This window comes from Podarcis tiliguerta (genome assembly GCF_965153285.1).
Source record: "Podarcis tiliguerta genome assembly, chromosome: 17".
Lineage (NCBI taxonomy): Eukaryota > Metazoa > Chordata > Lepidosauria > Squamata > Lacertidae > Podarcis > Podarcis tiliguerta.
The window spans coordinates 6802651-6821985 of NC_139550.1; the positions used below are offsets into that span (position 1 = coordinate 6802651).

The window sequence follows — 19335 nt, forward strand, 5'->3', positions numbered from 1 at the left end:
CTGAGTTGCCTTGCCCTTGCATGAAGTCTTGGATTTGCAATTTTAGGAGAGGGGAGACTGCAGCACTGGGGAGAGGGCAGGCTGGCGAGGCCCCTTAGATTTAGAGACCCTAGGCTTCAGCCTACTTAGCCTGTACATAAATCCGGCACAGCCTGTGGTCCACCAGCATCTGAAGAACCATGAGTTCCCCTACCATACATAAGAATAATACACTGGTAAAAGTGCATACATGTGATGTGAAGGATGGGGAACCTCTGCCCCTATAGGTGTTGTTGGACTCCATTTCCCATCAGCCACAGCCAGAATGGCTGGTGGTCTGGGCTATGGGAGTTGTAGTCCAACAACATCGAGAACGCAGAATAAGAAAGTCCTAATGGAACACCCCAAATTATTTCCCCACCTGTCAGCAGTAAACATAGCAACATGAACTGAGAATCAATTTCAATGGAAGACACAGCAAGAAAAGGCAAGTAAGTGTATAGTACAACCAGATTTGGAAGCAGCTTAATAATAATAATAATAATAATAATAATTTTATTATTTATACCCAGCCCATTTGGCTGGGTTTTGCCAGTCACTCTGGGCCGCTTACAACACATATAAAAACATAGTAAAACATCAAACATTTTAAAAGAAAACTTTCAGCGAGTAGAACTAATGAAGGAACCTCGAGAACAAATCATCTGAAAGCAGTTTTGGAATCATGCACACACCAGCTCAAGTCACTCGTTTGGAAACTCAGGATTCCAGTTTGGCAACATGGAAAAACTCGTTTTTATTAAACCAGTGTCACTGACTCTACTTTGATTTCCCACCTCAGATGTGCTCTCTTTCTATCTCCCTGTGATCTGGGCAGGCCAGAACAGAGCGAGGAGCAGGGATGGGGAGTAATTGGCACAGGCCTACGATTCTGAGGAGGCCGACTTTGAGTATTTGTTCTGTTCTGTTCTGTTACTTGTTGGTGCTGTGGGTTAAACCACAGAGCCTAGGACTTGCTGATCAGAAGGTCGGCGGTTCGAATCCTCACAACGGGGTGAGCTCCCGTTCCTCGGTCCCAGCTCCTGCCAACCTAGCAGTTCGAAAGCACGTCAAAGTGCAAGAAGATAAATAGGTACCGCTCCGGCGGGAAGGTAAACGGTGTTTCCGTGTGCTGCTCTGGTTCGCAAGAAGTGGCTTAGTCATGCTGGCCACATGACCCGGAAGCTGTACGCCGGCTCCCTCGGCCAATAAAGCGAGATGAGCACCGCAACCCCAGAGTCGGTCACGACTGGACCTAATGGTCAGGGGTCCCTTTACCTTTTTATGCACGACACGAGCAGTTTGAAATGGGGCCTACATTTTCTGTCCAGTCTGGGCCCATTACCAGGTTTGCACAGCCCTGGGTCTAGCCAGGGCGGAAAGTGTCAAATAATTGTAGGGACAGCACACACAAAAAAAGTGCATGCTTGTGTGGTCTTCAAAGAGATTACCTAAATCTTCCTAGAGCCAATGGCTTGTGTATAGTTTATTAACGATTGCAGCAGGCAGGCAAACAAGGTGTTCATGTGGAGGGAAGACATGACGCATAATACAACAGGTTATCTTTTTAGAAAGCAGTATGGAACAAGCTGTCAATAAATGCAACTCTCAGCAAGTATAACTTGCACCGCTTTTGTTGTCGCACCATCAGGCATCTCTACAGTCCACATAGAGTCCACATATTAAACATGCTGATCCCAACGCACCAATTGGTCTGTAGAATGATCGCCTGGAGGGACAGCACAGGGCTGTGGAAAATCCACAGGATTAGATCCTAGTCTTCGCTTCCGGAATTGCATGAGACTGGGGTTGTTCAAAAGCGTGTAAAGCAACAGCCATCTTTTCCTGGCTCTGCCTGATACCCTGGGAGCTAAAAACAAGACTGGCAATTAAATTTTCAAACATCAGCAACATGCATGCACCACAACCTCTATACCTTATTTATAAGGCTTCCATTTTGTTTCCAGGTAATAAGAATAGTAATAATTTATTATTTGTAATAACCACTCTGGGCGGCTCCACAGAGACCAAATACACTAAAATGTCACACATTAAAAACTTCCCTGAACAGGGCTGCCTTAAGATGTCTTCTGAATGTCAGGTAGTTGTTTATCGCTTTGACATCTGATGGGAGGGCATTCCACAGGGCGGGCGCCACTACCGAGAAGGCCCTCTGCCTGGTTCCCTGTAGCTTTGCAGCTGTAGGCACAACTCTAGGTGCTCACGTTAGTGTTTAAAGCTCAAAGTAACTTAGGCCCCAAATATCTGCAAGACCACCTCCTTCCCTCCAGACCATCATGGAGGTCAAAATCAGTGGAGGGGACCCTCCTGGTAGTTCCATCACTCTCACCTGTTTATGGGATGGCAGCCCAAGAGAAGGCATTCACTGTAGCAGCCCCAAAGTTGTAGAATTCCCTTCCCACAGATGTGTGCCTGGCACTTTCATTAAGCCACTCTCATCAGAGGCTGAAAACACACCTTTTTCACCTGGCCTTTGATACCTGTAATACCTTGGGATACCTGAAATATCTTGGGACCAGCCCTATTCTCTTGAATGTTAATCCTTTTTTTAAAATTAGGCTTTTAATTTTCGTAACCCACCCTGGGGCAGACTAATGACTGTACTGAAAGACCTTTCCTTTTGTTCCTTTCCCTTGGAGCACTCAGAAGTCGCTTTCAAAGAGTCAATTGACTGCAGTAAAATAATTATTTATTTTGCCATGACAAAAATGGTACAGACAAGCTAATGCTCATTGCCTGGCCCCCTTGTCTGGGCTTGCCAGCCTTTTTTTATACCCTCTGGGACGGATGATCATTTGATTTCCCAGAAAACACACGTGATTTACGGGAAATGGTAAAGAATTTAGCTTTCGTTTCTCCATATTTGGGGAATAACTTCCTTATTTCACGTATTTCCAGTCCCTCCTTCCTCCTGTTTCAGCCTCCCTCCCTCTGGGGTTACAATAACATCCATTCAACCTTGTTCTTTATCTCTGCCAGACATTCCTGAGAGAGGCCTATTTTCACTGTAACATGTAAGCAACAAGAAAAAGCCTTGTCCTTCTGGCTGCTGTAGAAACCTTCCTCCCCCCCCTTAAAGGTAGGGGTTTTGGGATAGCATATGAGAGAGGAGAAAATGCCTCAAAGAGTTTTTGGGATCATATAGAGAACAACATTTTAATGGCCCTTCAGTACAACCACAAAAGACATTTGAAATTGGTGTCAGGTAGGTTGGACCCGGGTGGCACTGTGGGTAAAAGCCTCAGCGCCTAGGACTTGCCGATCGAAAGGTCGGCGGTTCGAATCCCCGCGGCGGGGTGCGCTCCTGTTGCTCAGTCCCAGCGCCTGCCAACCTAGCAGTTCGAAAGCACCCCCAGGTGCAAGTAGATAAATAGGGACCGCTTACTAGCGGGAAGGTAAACGGCATTCCGTGTGCTGCGCTGGCTTGCCAGAGCAGCGATGTCACGCTGGCCACGTGACCCGGAAGTGTCTTCGGACAGCGCTGGCCCTTGCCCTCTTTGAGTGAGATGGGCGCACAACCCTAGAGTCTGTCAAGACTGGCCCGTACGGGCAGGGGTACCTTTACCTTTTTAGGTTGGACCTAGGGTTGGCTCCTGAAGCAAACCACAAAATGGTGCCTCCCTCCTCGTCGGGGAAGACGGGGTGAGTGGAGATCTATATCAGGAACAAGGGAAGAATAATTGGGATCTGCTGCCTCATGGATGGGTTGGCCCTGGTTGGACCAACTAGCCAACCTGTCAAACTCAATCACATACAGTACTTATAACATTCAGTGTTTGGACAGCGAATCGTACAGCTGGGATAGCAGAGACTTTCAAAACAAAACAAAACTCTAGAATGGAATGTGACCAGCGCTGCTGTGAGTGAATGGGGTTTTCAAAGAATATGTAGTGTTGCCAACTGGACAGGGGGTGAGGGGGTGGGACTGGCCGGCTCTTATGCACTTAAAAGCAGCTTGCTCAGCAGAAATCAGTAGCGGAAGCTTTTCATGGCATAGACGCTGATAATGTCCTCACATCCAACTGCTGTTACAAGGCCCAGGAGCAGTGGGCTGATGAAAAAGTTGGCAATCCTAAGAATAAGTGGGGCACATGTCTTTTCTGTTTGTCCCTTGCTAGGTAAAGGTAAATGGACCCCTGACCATTAGGTCCAGTCGTGGCCGACTCTGGGGTTGCGGTGCTCATCTCGCTTCATTGGCCGAGGGAGCCGGCGTACAGCTTCCGGGTCATGTGGCCAGCATGACTAAGCCGCTTCTGGCGAACCAGAGCAGCGCATGGAAACGCCGTTTACCTTCCCGCCAGAGCGATACCTAGCGTATTTTTCGCTCCATAGGGCGCACCGGAACATAGGGCACACCTAGTTTTAAGGGGGGGGGGATAAAGGAAAAAAAAATATCCCCCCCCCCCAGGTCCAGGAGCGGCGGCAAGATTGCACGCAACCTCGCCACCGCTCCTGGAGCTTGCGGGCTTCTCCCGACCCCAGCCCCCAGAACAGGCAGCTATCCGCAAGCCTTCTGAGTGTAGCAGGAACTCCCACCGTGCTCAGAAGGCTTGCGGATGGCTGCCTGAAGCCTGGCGAGAGCAACGGGAGTTGGTGCAGTGGGAGTTGGCACAGCGCTCGCCATGCTTCATGCTGCAGACTGCTGCCCGCAAGCCTTCGGCTGCCTGAAGCCTGGAGAGCGAGAGGGGTCAGTGCGCACCGACCCCTCTTGCTCTCCAGACTTCAGCGAAAGCCTGCATTCGCTCCATAGGACGCACACACATTTCCCCTTTATTTTTGGAGGGGGAAAAGTGCGTCCTATAGAGCGAAAAATATTTATCTACTTTGAGGTGCTTTCAAACTGCTAGGTTGGCAGGAGCAGGGACCGAGCAACGGGAGCTCACCCCGTCGCGGGGATTCGAACTGCCGACCTTCTGATTGGCAAGTCCTGGGCTCTGGGGTTTAACCCACAGCGCCACCAGCATCCCATTGGCCCTTGCTAGCTTGGAACAAATTTTGAGTTTCTGAACTTCCTGTTCTTGGGAAGAAGGGCTTGGGTTTTTAAGAATTAGAAAACATCCAGGACAAACAGTTTTTAATGTGTACGTTTTTTCAGATCCTTGGTGGCAGCGATATTTGGAGCCATCCTCACAACTGCAGAGTTACAATTTGAAAAATATATCTTTAGGTGCCAGGCAAAAGCATTCTCATCTCCCAGGCCTTTGGCTAATTAATCAATGCCCTTTTAAACTATGGAGTGTGTGTGTTATTGTTTTGCTTGTTACTATGTTACATATTTTTAATACAGTCAGAGCTTGGTTTTAGAATGTAATCTGCCCCGGAAGGCTGCTCGACTTCCGAAATGTTTGACAACCGAAAACTGAAAGCGGAAGCCTCAGTACAATGGGGAAACTCAAAATGGAAGCCACGTAGCACATTTGGCTTCCGAAAATCATTCAAAAACCGGAGCATTTACTTCCGGGTTTTTGGCATTCGGAAGCCGAAACGTACAATAACAGAGGTGTTCGGAAACCGAGGTTTACTGTAAACTGCCCTGTCATCCTTGGGTGAAGGGCAGTATAACAAACAAACAAACAGCTAGAGACACACAAACATATAAGCTTTGTTAAACTGACTCCCAGCATTTCTGATAGTTTACCTATTTCTCGCATGTCCGTGTTTTCAGTGGGTCCATTGACTTTTTTCCATTGCCTCTGTCTGATTTTGGTATCCAGGATGTGGCAGAAGCAGAGAAGGATGGGGTTTGAGTGGTAGTGGTCCATCAAAAGCATTGCAACCCAAGACTTGTGTGCTGCAGTGAAATAAACACCATTCACCTGTTGATGCCAAACGCACCCTTCCACGCCCACAAGAATGAAGCCACGACGCATTGGAAATGTAGGTCGGTTCTGTGTTTTGAGAACTTCCCAGCATCCAGAGCATCCGTCTCTCGGGGTGCTTACCTTTATCACAGTCTTCAAAGCCCTTTGGCATCACTGGCCTGTCCAATCGTCCAATCAGGAAGGCTCCCAGGACAGTGCTGCGTAACACTCTCATGAGGCAGGAAAACAGACCCACCACCACCGAGTGGAAGAATAAAAAGTAGCTGAAGTTTACAAAGGCTTTCCTGAAAAGGAAGAGGTGTCTCAGCTGAACAGTTCCACAGTCACCCCCACATAAAAAAACTGGAGGTGTATTTGCTTTCGAACTACAGCAAACATAGCTCAGACCAAAGCATAAATATTCTCCAAGTCTGAATTTGAAGGCAGATGCAGTTGCACTGAGTTTGCTACAATATTCAGAAATGCTTAATGATTGTTCCTGTGCGTAGCTTAAGGAAATAAAGGTCATATAAGGCAAAGGTAAAGGGACCCCTGACCATTAGGTCCAGTCGCGGACGACTCTGGGGTTGCGGCGCTCATCTTGCTTTACTGGCCAAGGGAGCCGGCACACAGCTTCCGGGTCATGTGGCCAGCATTACTAAGCTGCTCCTGGCAAACCAGAGCAGTGCACGGAGACGCCGTTTACCTTCCCGCCGGAGTGGTACCTATTTATCTACTTGCACTTTGACATGCTTTCAAACTTTTAGGTTGGCAGGAGCAGGGACCGAACAACAGGAGCTCACCCCGTCGCAGGGATTCGAACCGCCGACCTTCTGATCGGCAAGTCCTAGGGTCTGTGGTTTAACCCACAGCACCACCCGCGTCCCATAAAGGTCATATAGTACTATATAATTAAAGTTGTTGAATTTGAATAACTGTACTTGTTGAACGGTTGAAAAAGCTTTACTGCATTAACCCTGGTATTAGAAGGTAACAAGAAGGTATTAGAAAGAGCTTGTTGCTTCCAAGAAAATACAGATATACAAATGCATATAAATAAGGGGAAATAGACATAAGTGATTTCACCCCATTAATCACCTCTCTCGGAATACAAGAGGGTAGCACTTTGACTTGAATTACACAAGCAGCACCATTGCCGTTCCCTTTGTTTGCAGCAGGGGGAGTCAAAGTAGACATTATTGGACTAGCAAATCCTATCAGCCTCAGTCAGCATAGTCAATGGTCAGAGATGATGGGAATTGTAGTACAACAGTATCTGAAGAGCACTAAGTTCAATAAGCCTGGTTTATTGGTTTTTAATAAGGAATATAGGCAGACCAGAATATGAAAAGACAAGCAGAGACAAGAAATCTGAAGACAGGGAGGAGACAGAAAGTCATATATGATTTTAAAAATTAAAGGTGGGCGCCATTTTGCAACATGGGTTTAAAGGTAAATTCTGGTTCTGAAAAAGACTGTTGACTGTTGGTGTCATAGAAGGTTTGTTTAGGGACTCGAAGGATTTGCAACTTGGGAATCTCCAAAAAAAAAAAAAAAAAAAAAAAGCATCCATGATGACCATCCAACCTCTGATTAAAACCCTCCAAGGAAGGAAAGTCCACAACCTCCTGAGGGAGACTTCCCATCTTCCCATCTTGCGTGATTTTCCTAGGTGCCCTAATGGAATGCCTTTATTCAAGGAATTGAAGATCAGGAATAGCTTCACTCCCTGATACCAACCTGTTGTCAAGTGCCAAAGGTCTCTGATCGTCTTTTGGTGAAATCTTCGGCTGAAGAAAGACTCGAGAACCTGCAAACAACTCCAGCCTCCTCAAAAGCATGACGAGGACAAATGAAAGACTGTGAGGCAGAAAAGGAAGATGAAACTATTTTAAGAAAATTATAACCACTGCAAGGAAGTGGAGATAAAGAGTTGTTTTCAGGTAAGTTCTACTCAGACTAACTGAAATGAATGGAAAAGGACCCCCTGGACAGTTAAGTCCAGTCAAAGGCGATTCTGGGGTTGCGGCGCTGATCTCGCTTTTCAAGCCAAGGGAGCCGGCGTTTGTCCACAGACAGCTTTCCGGGTCATGTGGCCAGCATGACTAAACTGCTTCTGGTGCAATGGGACACCGTGATGAAAACCAGAGCACACAGAAACACCATTTACCGTATTTTTTGCTCTATAAGACTCACTTTTTCCCTCCTAAAAAGTAAGGGGAAATATGTGTGCGTCTTATGGAGCAAATGCAGGCTGCGCAGCTATCCCAGAAGCCAGAACAGCAAGAGGGATTGCTGCTTTCGCTGTACAGCAATCCCTCTTGCTATTCTGGCTTCTGAGATTCAGAATATTTTTTTTCTTGTTTTCCTCCTCCCAAAACTAGGTGCGTCTTGTGGTCTGGTGCGTCTTATAGAGCGAAAAATACGGTACCTTCCCACCGCAGTGGTACCTATTTATCTACTTGCACTGGCATGCTTTAGAACTGCTAGATTGGCAGGAGCTGGGACAGAGCAACGGGAGCTCACTCTGTCGCAGATTCGAACTGCCGACCTTCTGATTGGCAAGGCCAAGAGGCTCAGTGGTTTAGACCACATCTCCACTGGCTCCCTACTTGAAATGAATGAACCTAAGACAGTGGTGTACAAACTTTTTTCAAAGAGGGCCAGATTTGATGAAGTGAAGGGCCGTGAGGGCCAACCAAAGAGCCGACCAGGGTTGTTTACTTTTTTTTTAGGATTGAACTTGTTGAGCTTCTTTTAGGATTGAAGTTGCTGAGGGTTTTTGTTAGGATTTTATCTCTGGAAGTAAACTGCCAAAGGGGGCGGATTTAACCGACCAGCGGGCTGGATTAGGCCCCTGAGATGGACTTTGGACCTGCCCGTTAAGATAAGCATGCCCATTAACTTCAATGGGTCTGCTGCATGCCCCCCCAATTGATCACAAGACGCAACACATGCCCATCAACTTTAAGGGGGCCTGACTCCCTCAAATATTTTATGTGGGGGAGCAAAGGGACCTGAGGCCCTAGGAACTGGCTCCTATGCCACAGAACAATCACTCCAATCCTCAATCCCTCATCAGTGAATTAAAAAAAATCTTTATTTGTTTAGTGGAATCTATACAGTGCTTAGCTGTTAAAACCTTCAAGCGCTTTATATAAAATACAGTCGTACCTCAGAAGTCGAACGGAATCCATTCTGGAAGTCCGTTCGATTTCCAAAACATTCGAAAACCAAATTGCGGCTTCTGATTGGCTGCGGGAACCTGCGGAACCCGTGTCAAACGTTCAGGTTCCAAAGAACGTTTGCAAACCGGAACACTCACTTCCGGGTTTGCGGCATTCAGGTGCCAAAACATTTGACTCACAAGGCGTTTGACTTCCGAGGTATGACTGTAATATATACTATAAAGTAAGTAAAGGTAAAGGTACCCCTGCCCGTTCGGGCCAGTCTTGCCAGACTCTAGGGTTGTGCGCTCATCTCACTCTATAGGCCAGGAGCCAGCGCTGTCCGCAGACACTTCCGGGTCACGTGGCCAGCGTGACAAGCTGCATCTGGCGAGCCAGCGCAGCACACGGAAACGCCGTTTACTTTCCCGCTAGTAAGCGGTCCCTATTTATCTACTTGCACCCGGGGGTGCTTTCGAACTGCTAGGTGGGCAGTAGCTGGGACCATACGACGGGAGCTCACCCCGCCGCGGGGATTCGAACCACCGACCTGACGATTGGCAAGTCCTAGGCGCTGACCCGCGTCCCTATACTATACCATACCATACTATACTATACTATACTATACTATACCCCATACTATAAAGTAATCATTAACAAAAGAAGTTAGCCTTTTTCTTTTTTCCGTTTACAAATTATAAAAAGCCATTGTTATTTTTAAGAAAAGAGAGCTATTCTTCTGAAAACTGACACTTACATCACAGTTCCCCACTTGTCCAGAAGTTTGGCCCATTCACCATGTACCATGGGCAAAATAATCACATACACAAGAATCATCCCAGCTACAAACTGCAGCAGATGCATGATCAGGTAACCTGGGTGGAAGATAAAAGTTGTCAACGTGGAATCGGGGGAGAGGGATGGTAACACCAGCCCCCTATGAACTTATGCCAAAGGCCCGAGAGACAAGTTATCACATACCCCATATTATGTATGCGATTTGGTACGCGGTGAATCTTCCCAGTGCTAGCTGTTGATGTAAAGACAAAAGGAAAGGACGGTTCGTTTATGCAGGCATGCCACAAACACAATTTGGAAGCAAAAAATATAAATATAAATATTGTGCTTCCGAGCACAATTCCAAGTGTTGGTGTTGACCTTTAAAGCCCTATACCTGAAGGAGCGCCTCCACCCCATCGTTCAGCCTACACACTGAGGTCCAGCTCTGAGGGCCTTCTGGTGATTCTCTCATTGCCGGAAGTGATGTTACAGGGAACCAGGCAAAGGGCCTTCTCGTTGGTGGCACCTGCCCTGTGGAACGCCCTCCCATCAGATGTCAAGGAAATAAACAACTGTCTGATGATTAGAAGACACCTGAATGCAGTCCTGTTTAGGGAAGTTTTTAATGACTGATGTTTTAATGTATTTTTAATCTCTGTTTGGAAGCTGCCCAGAGTGGCTGGGGAAACCCAGTCAGATAGCTGGGGTATAAGTAATAAAATATTATTATTATTATTATTATTATTATTATTATTATTATTATTATATGAAATCTAAGGGGGTAACCCCAACCTGACAGTAGCATGTAACCTTATGTCAGAATCAGGTTCCTAAATAAAGCAAGAGAATTGACTTTAAAGGACTGTGTGAACAAATTGAACGTGGGGTTATCACACAAACCTGATTTTCACCAGACATTCTTCTCAAGGTAAGGTTCTGAGACTAGAAGTAAGCCTAGAAGTGAGGGGGAAATAGCTGGGGTTTCAGGGGAGGGGGAGCGTTCAGCACTCCTGCCCTCCCTTAGGTAAAGGGTAAAGGGACCCCTGACCATTAGGCCCAGTCGTGGCCGACTCTGGGGTTGCGACGCTCATCTCCCTTTATTGGCTGAGGGAGCCGGCGTACAGCTTCCAGGTCATGTGGCCAGCATGACTAAGCCGCTTCTGGCGAACCAGAGCAGCACACAGAAACCCCATTTACCTTCCCGCCGGAGTGGTACCTATTTATCTACTTACACTTTGAGGTGCTTTCGAACTGCTAGGTTGGCAGGGACTGAGCAACGGGAGCTCACCCTGTCGCGGGGGTTCGAACCGCCAACCTTCTGATTGGCAAGTCCTAGGCTCTGTGGTTCAACCCACAGCGCCACCCGCGTCCCTCACCCTCCTATATAGGAAAATGGGCACAGTTCACAAAAATTCATCTACAGGGTATAGTCGTTAGTGTCAGACTAAAACCAGGAAAATCCAGGAAAGAGTCTCCACTCACCGCACTCCAGTCTAATGCAAGGGAAGCCAACATGATGCCCTTCAGATTTGCAGGACTACAATTCCACAAATGCTGGCCATGTAGGCTAGGGCTCACAGGGAAATGGAGTCCATCAACAATAGGAGAGGACCAGGCTGGGGGAGGTTGATCTAAGGGGTAAACTAAGAGGGCTTTCATGAAATCAAAACAATTCCACAATAAATATGTTCTCTATCCATCTACTTTTCTCTACTGCCTAGGAAGAGGTCCCGGAATCTCAAAGCGAAAAACATGGCTCTGGTAAAGTGACTGTAAGTTGACTTTTGGCTGAAAGAGTGTCCAGGTCCACCACATCCATGCTGGGATTTTTAAGGGGGTATTATTATTATTATTATTATTATTATTATTATATTTATACCTTGCCCATCTGGCTAGGTTTCCCCAGCCACTCTGGGCAGCTTACAGCACATTAAAATTGTCAAACATCAAACATTAAAAATTTCCCAATACAGGGCTGCCTTCAGGTGTCTACTAAAAGTCAGATAGTTGTTTATTTCCTTGACATCTGATGGGAGGGCGTTCCACAGGGCGGGCACCATCACTGAGAAGGCCCTCTGCCTGGTTCCCTGTAACCTCACTTCTCACAGTGAGGGAACTGCCAGAAGGCCCTCGGAGCTGGACCTCAGTGTCTTAGCTGAACGATGGGGTTGGAGATGCTCCTTCAGGTATAGGAATGAAAACTCCTATATGGGGTGAAAATAGGAGGTTAGGAGTAAAAACTCACCACACATTGAGTAGATGGCACAGTTTCCGATTCCGATTCCGTCAGAAAGTAGCACTTCTTGCCTGCCCGCAGCTTCTTTATGTGTTTTCTAGTGAGGAAAATGTTTTTTAAAATGTTTGGAGACATTGCTCTTGTAGGTGACATCTGGATCTTTTGAAAGGCAGGTCCCATCATCCCCAGCCAGCATGTCAGGGATGATAGGAATTGTAGTCTGGAAGCAACTAGGTTAGGGAAGGCTACCTTCACACCTCCTCTAACATCTGTACGACACAAGAAGGGGAAAGTCTCGATTTTAGCATCAGTAGCCAGATACCTAAAATCAGGAGCAGCGTGGTGCCCTCCTGATATTGCTAGACTACAATACCCATCATCCCTGACCACTGGCCACGCTGGTTTAGACTGATGGGAATTGTAGTCCCATGGCATTTGTAGAGCACCACATTGGCTGCTTCTCCCCTAAGAATCTATCACACACTTAGAAGAAGGAAATTTGTGTGTCGTCACCACCAGCCAGAAGTGCCAACTTGCCCCCGCAACCGTGAGTGCCCGGGGCCATGGGTGCCATGCAGCGTGCATGGCCCTGGCACTGAAATTTGTGGGTGCCTAGCCCCTTCATCTTAAAAAGCATCTTAAAAAGCAGGGACATCACCTTGCCAACAAAGGTCTGTATAGTTAAAGCTATGGTTTTCCCAGCAGTGATGTATGGAAGTGAGAGCTGGACCATAAAGAAGGCTGGTCGCCGAAGAATTGATGCTTTTGAAATATGGTGCTGGAGGAGACTCTTGAGAGTCCCATGGACTGCAAGAAGAGCAAACCTATCCATTCTGAAGGAAATCAGCCCTGAGTGCTCACTGGAAGGACAGATCCTGAAGCTGAGGCTCCAATACTTTGGCCACCTCATGAGAAGAGAAGACTCCCTGGAAAAGACCCTGGTATTGGGAAAGATTGAGGGCGCAAGGAGAAGGGGACGGCAGAGGACAAGATGGTTGGACAGTGTTCTTGAAGCTACCAGCATGAGTTTGACCAAACTGCGGGAGGCAGTGGAAGACAGGAGTGCCTGGCGTGCTCTGGTCCATGGGGTCACGAAGAGTCGGACATGACTAAACAACAACAGCCCCTTCATGGGCAATTTTGTGGGTGCTCGTGCATCTAGGATGCCAGGGAGTTGGCATATATGCCACCACCACAAGAGAAGCTCAGTTGCAGACTCCCCAGGAATAATCAGTTCAAGCTCACCTTAAAAAAAGTTTTTTATTGCTGCATATAAAAACCCTCCACAGTTCCCATCCAACTTCATCGGCTTATGACAGTACAGTGGTACTTCTCGATGCGAATGTGATCCGTTGAGGAGCCCCGTTCGCATCCTGAAGCGGACATAAGACGCGACTGCACGTCTGCGCATGCGCGGATCGCGTTTCGCCACTTCCGCGCATGCGCATGACATCATTTTGTGCGTCTGCGCATGCGCGAGCGGCGAAACCTGGAAGTAATGCGCTCCTTTACTTCCAGGTCGCTGCGGAGCACAACCCAAAGATATTTAAGCTGAAGCATATTCATCCCAAGGTATGACTGTACCACAAAGCCTTGCTTTTTTTAACACTTGTCTTGCTGTTTTTAACACTTGATTGGGAGCTGCCCAGAGTGGCTGGGGAAACTCAGCCAGACGGGCGGGGTATAAATAATAAATTATTATTATTATTATTATTATTATTATTATTATTATTATTATAGTGGTGCCCCGCAAGACGAATGCCTCCCAAGACGGAACACCCGCTAGACGAAAGGGTTTTCCATTTTGGAGGTGCTTCGCAAAACAAATTTGCTATGGGCTTGCTTCGCAAGACGAAAATGTCTTGCGATTCCTGGGGTTTCCCCCCCCCCCTTTTCCCCAAGCCCCTAAGCCGCTTAACAGCTGTTCGCTAAGCCGCTTAACAGCTGATCGCTAAGCCGCTTAACAGCTGATCTAAGCTGCTTATCAGCTGATCTAAGCTGCTAATAGCCTTTTAGCAGCTAATCCGCTAATCCCTTAAGCCTTTAATAGCCGCTAATAGCCACTAAACCGCTAATAGCGCTAATAGCGCTAATCCGCTAATGGGCTTGCTTCGCAAGACGAAAAAAACCGCAAGACGAAGAGACTCGCGGAACGGATTCTTTTCGTCTTGCGAGGCACCACTGTATTATTATTGATGCTTTGTCAGGGAAATAGATGGAGCAGTTTCACTGGAAGACCACATGAAAAAGCATTCTCCATTTGTGGATCTAGCAAGGGTCTTGGCCCACGGGGTTGCAGAAAACACCCGGTTTCACTGAGTGCTGATGCAGCAGTGCCACAGTTAGTATTATGTCTCCACTGGCATTTTTGCTAACCACAGTTTGCCCAGACCACAGTATAGCAAGCTCACTATTACCCCACACTGTCAACCGTGGTTTGTCGCCGGCGAAAATGCCCATATGAAAACCATGCTAACCACAGTTATCATCAAATCTGAAGGGGAAGAGGGAATGTCCTTGCAAGTGGTCAAGAAGCCCAGTGGACATTCCCAAATCCTGATAAGGCAATTGCCATGTATTATTTTTGCCCTAGGATATCCACAGCTTATCCATACCTGTAGCAGGCTAACATTAACAGTACGTAAGCAACACTCATGACAGAGGAAGCAACAGTTGTGCAAATCCAAACACCTGTGAAACAAGCAAAAAGACACAATCCATACAATATTCTTTGAACACATTGGAAAATATGAACTGACTTAGCCATGCCAGAAACGCTTTCAGTTTGAAAACAAACAATGCAAAACATGTGCTTATCACTGATCTTCTAAACATCTGTACTGTACTGAAACTCTGATGTGCTACAACATCCGCCTTTTAATCATATAGGGATAAACATGTATCCTTGCTTTAAACCTCTTCTTGGTTCTTCGCTTGTGAACTGCTCAGGGTAGATTTGGAAGGGCAAAACTTAAATGGATACACCACATGAAAACGTTTTACGTTGAGATCTGGCCATGCTAAAGCGCTAGGGTTTGTCAACATCCAGAGAAGAAACCTGAACTTCTGAACATGGAACCCCCTCCCAGAGCAGAGCATCACGATGCTCATGAGCAGAGATGAGAAACTCAGAGCCATGAGCCAAATCATGGCTGAGGTTATTACCCCTCTACTATTGTCCATGCTGGGTCGCTCAGCTACTGTGACCTTTTTTTTAGCAGATCAAGATGATCAGGCGACAGCAAAAACTGCAAGGTTTTTAGCAGGGTCAATTAGAATAAGCAGTGGCGTAGCGTGGGTTGTCAGCACCCGGGGCAAGGCAAGTAATTTGCACCCTCTAACCCGTGGATTTGCGCCCCCTAACCCTAACCCCCGGATGTTGCGCCCGGTGCGGCCGGCCCCCCCTGCACCCCCCACGCTACGCCACTGAGAATAAGATCTATTATTTGGTTATTGATTGAAACCTCCAAAATGTACCGTATTTTTTGCTCTATAAGACTCACTTTTTCCCTCCTAAAAAGTAAGGGGAAATGTGTGTGCGTCTTATGGAGCGAATGCAGGCTGCGCAGCTATCCCAGAAGCCAGAACAGCAAGAGGGATCGCTGCTTTTGCTGCGCAGCAATCCCTCTTGCTATTCTGGCTTCTGAGATTCAGAATATATTTTTCTTGTTTTCCTCCTCCAAAAACTAGGTACGTCTTGTGGTCTGGTGTGTCTTATAGAGCGAAAAATACGGTATTTTGTATAGTTAAGTTTTTACCTCTATCTTCAGTACGTTTTGTTTTGTTGTGTTGTGTTGCGTTGTGTTGTGTTGTGTTGTGTTGTTTTGTTGTTATGGCTAGTGGCTGATGCAAATATAGATTCTTTGGATTCATATAATACCCTCTGTCCATCTAGCCCCAGCAGGTCCTCCTCCAAATAATACAATAGTTAGATTTAGGATGCAAAACTTTCCCCCTACCTTCTGCAACGGTATTGAATTCTCCAAAAGACTTGGAAAAGGCCATGGTTTCTTCTAATTCGCCAGGAGAAGATTGAAGCAGGTGGTCTAGCAATGTTTTAAGATTTTTTAGCATGTCGAAAATCATCTTGGATCCAATAAATTCACCTACAACAAACTGGAGGATACACAGAAGATGAAGATAACAACAGTGGCTATCTCAAAAGGAAAATGATAGGATAAAACAACACATTATGCTTTTTTGAAATAAAAATAATACAGTTGTACCTCAGGTTAAGAACTTAATTTGTTCTGGAGGTCCATTCTTAACCTGAAACTGTTCTTAACCTGAAGCACCACTTTAGCTAATGGGGCCTCCTGCTGCCACTGCTGCACGATTTCTGTTCTCATCCTGAAGCAAAGTTCTTAACCTGAGGTACTATTTCTGGGTTAGCTGAGTCTGTAACCTGAAGCGTCTGTAACCTGAAGCGTCTGTAACCTGAAGCGTCTGTAACCCAAGGTACCACTGTAACTAGTTATTAATATACAGTCATACCTTGCATCCAGAACGCCTTGTGAGTTGAACGCTTTGGCTCCCGAACGGAGCAAACCCGGAAGTGAGTGTTCTGGTTTGTGAACATTCTTTGGAAGCCAAACATCCGTCGGGGCTTCCGCAGCTTCCGATTGGCTGCAGGAGCTTCCTGCAGCCAATCAGAAGCCATGCTTTGGTTTCCGAACATTTTGGAAGTCAAATGGACTTCCAGAACGGATTCTGTTCAACTTCCAACGTACAACTGTACCTAGAAATGACAAAGGACCAAGAAACTATTCAGAAATCGTTATGTCTCTCTGCTGAATGATATAAAGGAAGATATAGGGTCTTTAACTTGTGCAATTAATGTCACTAGGGACTTAGCTACATTAGTGAAGAAAATAGGGAGGGAAAGGTGTTTTAAATGCGTTATAACACTGACACCAGATGGCATCCTTCAACATTTTTGATGTGTCTGGGATGGCATCCTTCAACATTTTTTGATGTGTCTAGATCCAGCCTAGGACTGTGATTTAGTGTTTCTCGACTGATTTGAGAAGGAAAGGAAAGGGAGCTATTAAAACAATGATTTATTTATTTTGGATGCACCTACTGCATTTGCTTATAATGTCAAACCATGCTTCAGTGTTACATGGACACAATCCCACAACTTGTTTCGAAACAGACCAACTTCAAACTATGGAATTACACAGCTGGTTTGTTTAACAAACCAGGGCTTGTTTCAAGCCAGGATCCCTGGTTGGTACATCACAACAGACTGATATTCTTTGAAAGTGAAGCAAAATACTGCAGAAGTCTTCCTCCCATTCAAATGCAAGGAGGAGAGGGTGGGAGGAACATGCAAGCCCAACACTTTGCTCAGAATCACTGCAGCTCAGCCACATAGCACTAAAAACCATGGCTTCTGGTTATGTGCAAATGCAGCCATTGTAAAGAATCTAGAATAAGTTGAAGACTAGGCTGGCACCAGGCACACACCCCTGCCATTAGAATTGACCCACCCTTTTCTTCTCATTGAGACGCGGGTGGCGCTTTGGGTTAAACCACAGAGCCTAGGACTTGCCGATCAGAAGGTCAGCGGTTCAAATCTCCGTGACAGGGTGAGCTCCCGTTGCTCGGTCCCTGCTCCTGCCAACCTAGCAGTTCAAAAGCATGCAGTGCAAGTAGATAAATAGGTACCACTCCGGCAGGAAGGTAAACGGCGTTTCCATGCGCTGCTCTGGTTCGCCAGAAGCGGCTTAGTCATGCTGGCCACATGACCCGGAAGCTCCCTCGGCCAATAAAGCGAGATGAGCGCCACAACCCCAGAGTCGGCCACGACTGGACCTAATGGCCAGGGGTCCCTTTACCTTTTACCTTTCTTCTCATATGCAACAATTGAATACAGCACTGTCTTTTCAGTAGTTTCTTGAGGGGGGGGTTAGCCCTTCTCTGAATCTGTTTTAATTTTTCTAACTTCACATATATTTTTATTCACAATATCCATCACTTTTATTGTATTCTGTATGTTTTTATGCCAATCAACTTTATTTTTAAAAAAAGACTAGACTGGCACCAAGCACATCGCCGCCACCACCCTTAGCTTCAGTGCCAGATCTACGTATAAGCTGAACAAGCTATAGCCTAAAAGGACCCCTATATTCAACACAAAAAAACAGTGACAATTTGTTGTAGACAAAAGACAGCTGGACATATAAAGGGCCCCATTAGCTTCAGTAGCTTAAAGGTAAAGGTAAAGGTACCCCTGCCCGTACGGGCCAGTCTTGACAGACTCTAGGGTTGTGCGCCCATCTCACTCAAAGAGGCCGGGGGCCAGCGCTGTCCGGAGACACTTCCGGGTCACGTGGCCAGTGTGACCTCGCTGCTCTGGCGAGCCAGAGCCGCACACGGAAACGCCGTTTACCTTCCCGCTAGTAAGCGGTCCCTATTTATCTACTTGCACCCGAGGGTGCTTTCGAACTGCTAGGTTGGCAAGCGCTGGGACCGAACGACGGGAGCGCACCTCGCCGCGGGGATTCGAACCGCCAACCTTTCGATCAGCAAGCCCTAGGCGCTGAGGCTTTTACCCACAGCGCCACCCGCATCCCACGTTCAGTAGCTTAGGGCCTACTCAAACCTAAATCCGGCCCTGCAGACATCCATTATTTAATCTGGTCTCCAACACTAGGCTCTAGCACAGCTACTGAAGAATTTAAGAGAAGCAGCTACGCTTTGCCAGCTCAGGGAATGAGGTCATGCAGCTCCTTTACTTACTGTATAGAGGGAGACAAAGAGAAGGACAGCAGTGGCAATCATTCTGCTTGGGAATCGAAAGTAAGGGTCCCATTGATACATCTTCCTCCTAATCCAGGATTTCTGAGTTGGCCTGTCAGTACACAAAATGCAGGTGTGGCCGGTGAGGAGGAGCAGAGGTGAACACACAAACACACACACACCCTGACAACACTGCTGTGTACCAGAAGTGGGAGGGACAAGGTTTGTGCTGCGCAGGGAAATTTGAAGGGTTGCTAGAATGGGTTCGCTGGTGTGTTCGGACCAAACTGCCCACCGTGTCCCCCTTGTTGGAGTTTGGTAAACGTACTGCAGAAATTAGTAGCCTGGCAAGACTGCTGGTGGGAAGAGTAAGGAAAATGTATGGTTTATTACTCACAGCAAACAAAATGGTTGTACATACAGTGGTACCTCGGTTTTCGAACGTCTCAGAAGTCAAACGTTTCGGTTTCCAAACGCCGAAAACCCGGAAGTAACTGCTTCAGTTTTCGAACGCTTTTCGGAAGTCGAATGTGCCACGCGGCTTCCGTATTGAGTTTTCCAGAAGTAA

The 19335-nt window shown here is 46.8% G+C and overlaps 1 protein-coding gene across 2 annotated transcripts in view; it reads right to left on the reverse strand.

Annotated features, from left to right (window-relative positions):
• Window positions 1-517: 517 nt before the first annotated feature.
• The window catches only part of LOC310667480 (stimulated by retinoic acid gene 6 protein-like), a 51902-nt gene continuing 33084 nt past the window's right edge, over window positions 518-19335 (reverse strand). The window contains exons 9-18 of one of the 2 annotated variants that reach the window (XM_083419975.1): window positions 18768-18879; window positions 15983-16139; window positions 14639-14714; window positions 12033-12120; window positions 9989-10037; window positions 9765-9882; window positions 7581-7700; window positions 5982-6145; window positions 5678-5830; window positions 518-1888 (exon numbers count right to left, since the gene is read on the reverse strand). In XM_083419975.1, coding sequence (XP_083276101.1) covers window positions 1701-1888; window positions 5678-5830; window positions 5982-6145; window positions 7581-7700; window positions 9765-9882; window positions 9989-10037; window positions 12033-12120; window positions 14639-14714; window positions 15983-16139; window positions 18768-18879 — 1225 coding nt within the window. In that variant the 3' untranslated portion in view covers window positions 518-1700. The remainder of the gene's footprint in view (window positions 1889-5677; window positions 5831-5981; window positions 6146-7580; window positions 7701-9764; window positions 9883-9988; window positions 10038-12032; window positions 12121-14638; window positions 14715-15982; window positions 16140-18767; window positions 18880-19335) is intronic. The other variant, XM_083419976.1, reaches the window with a different exon arrangement.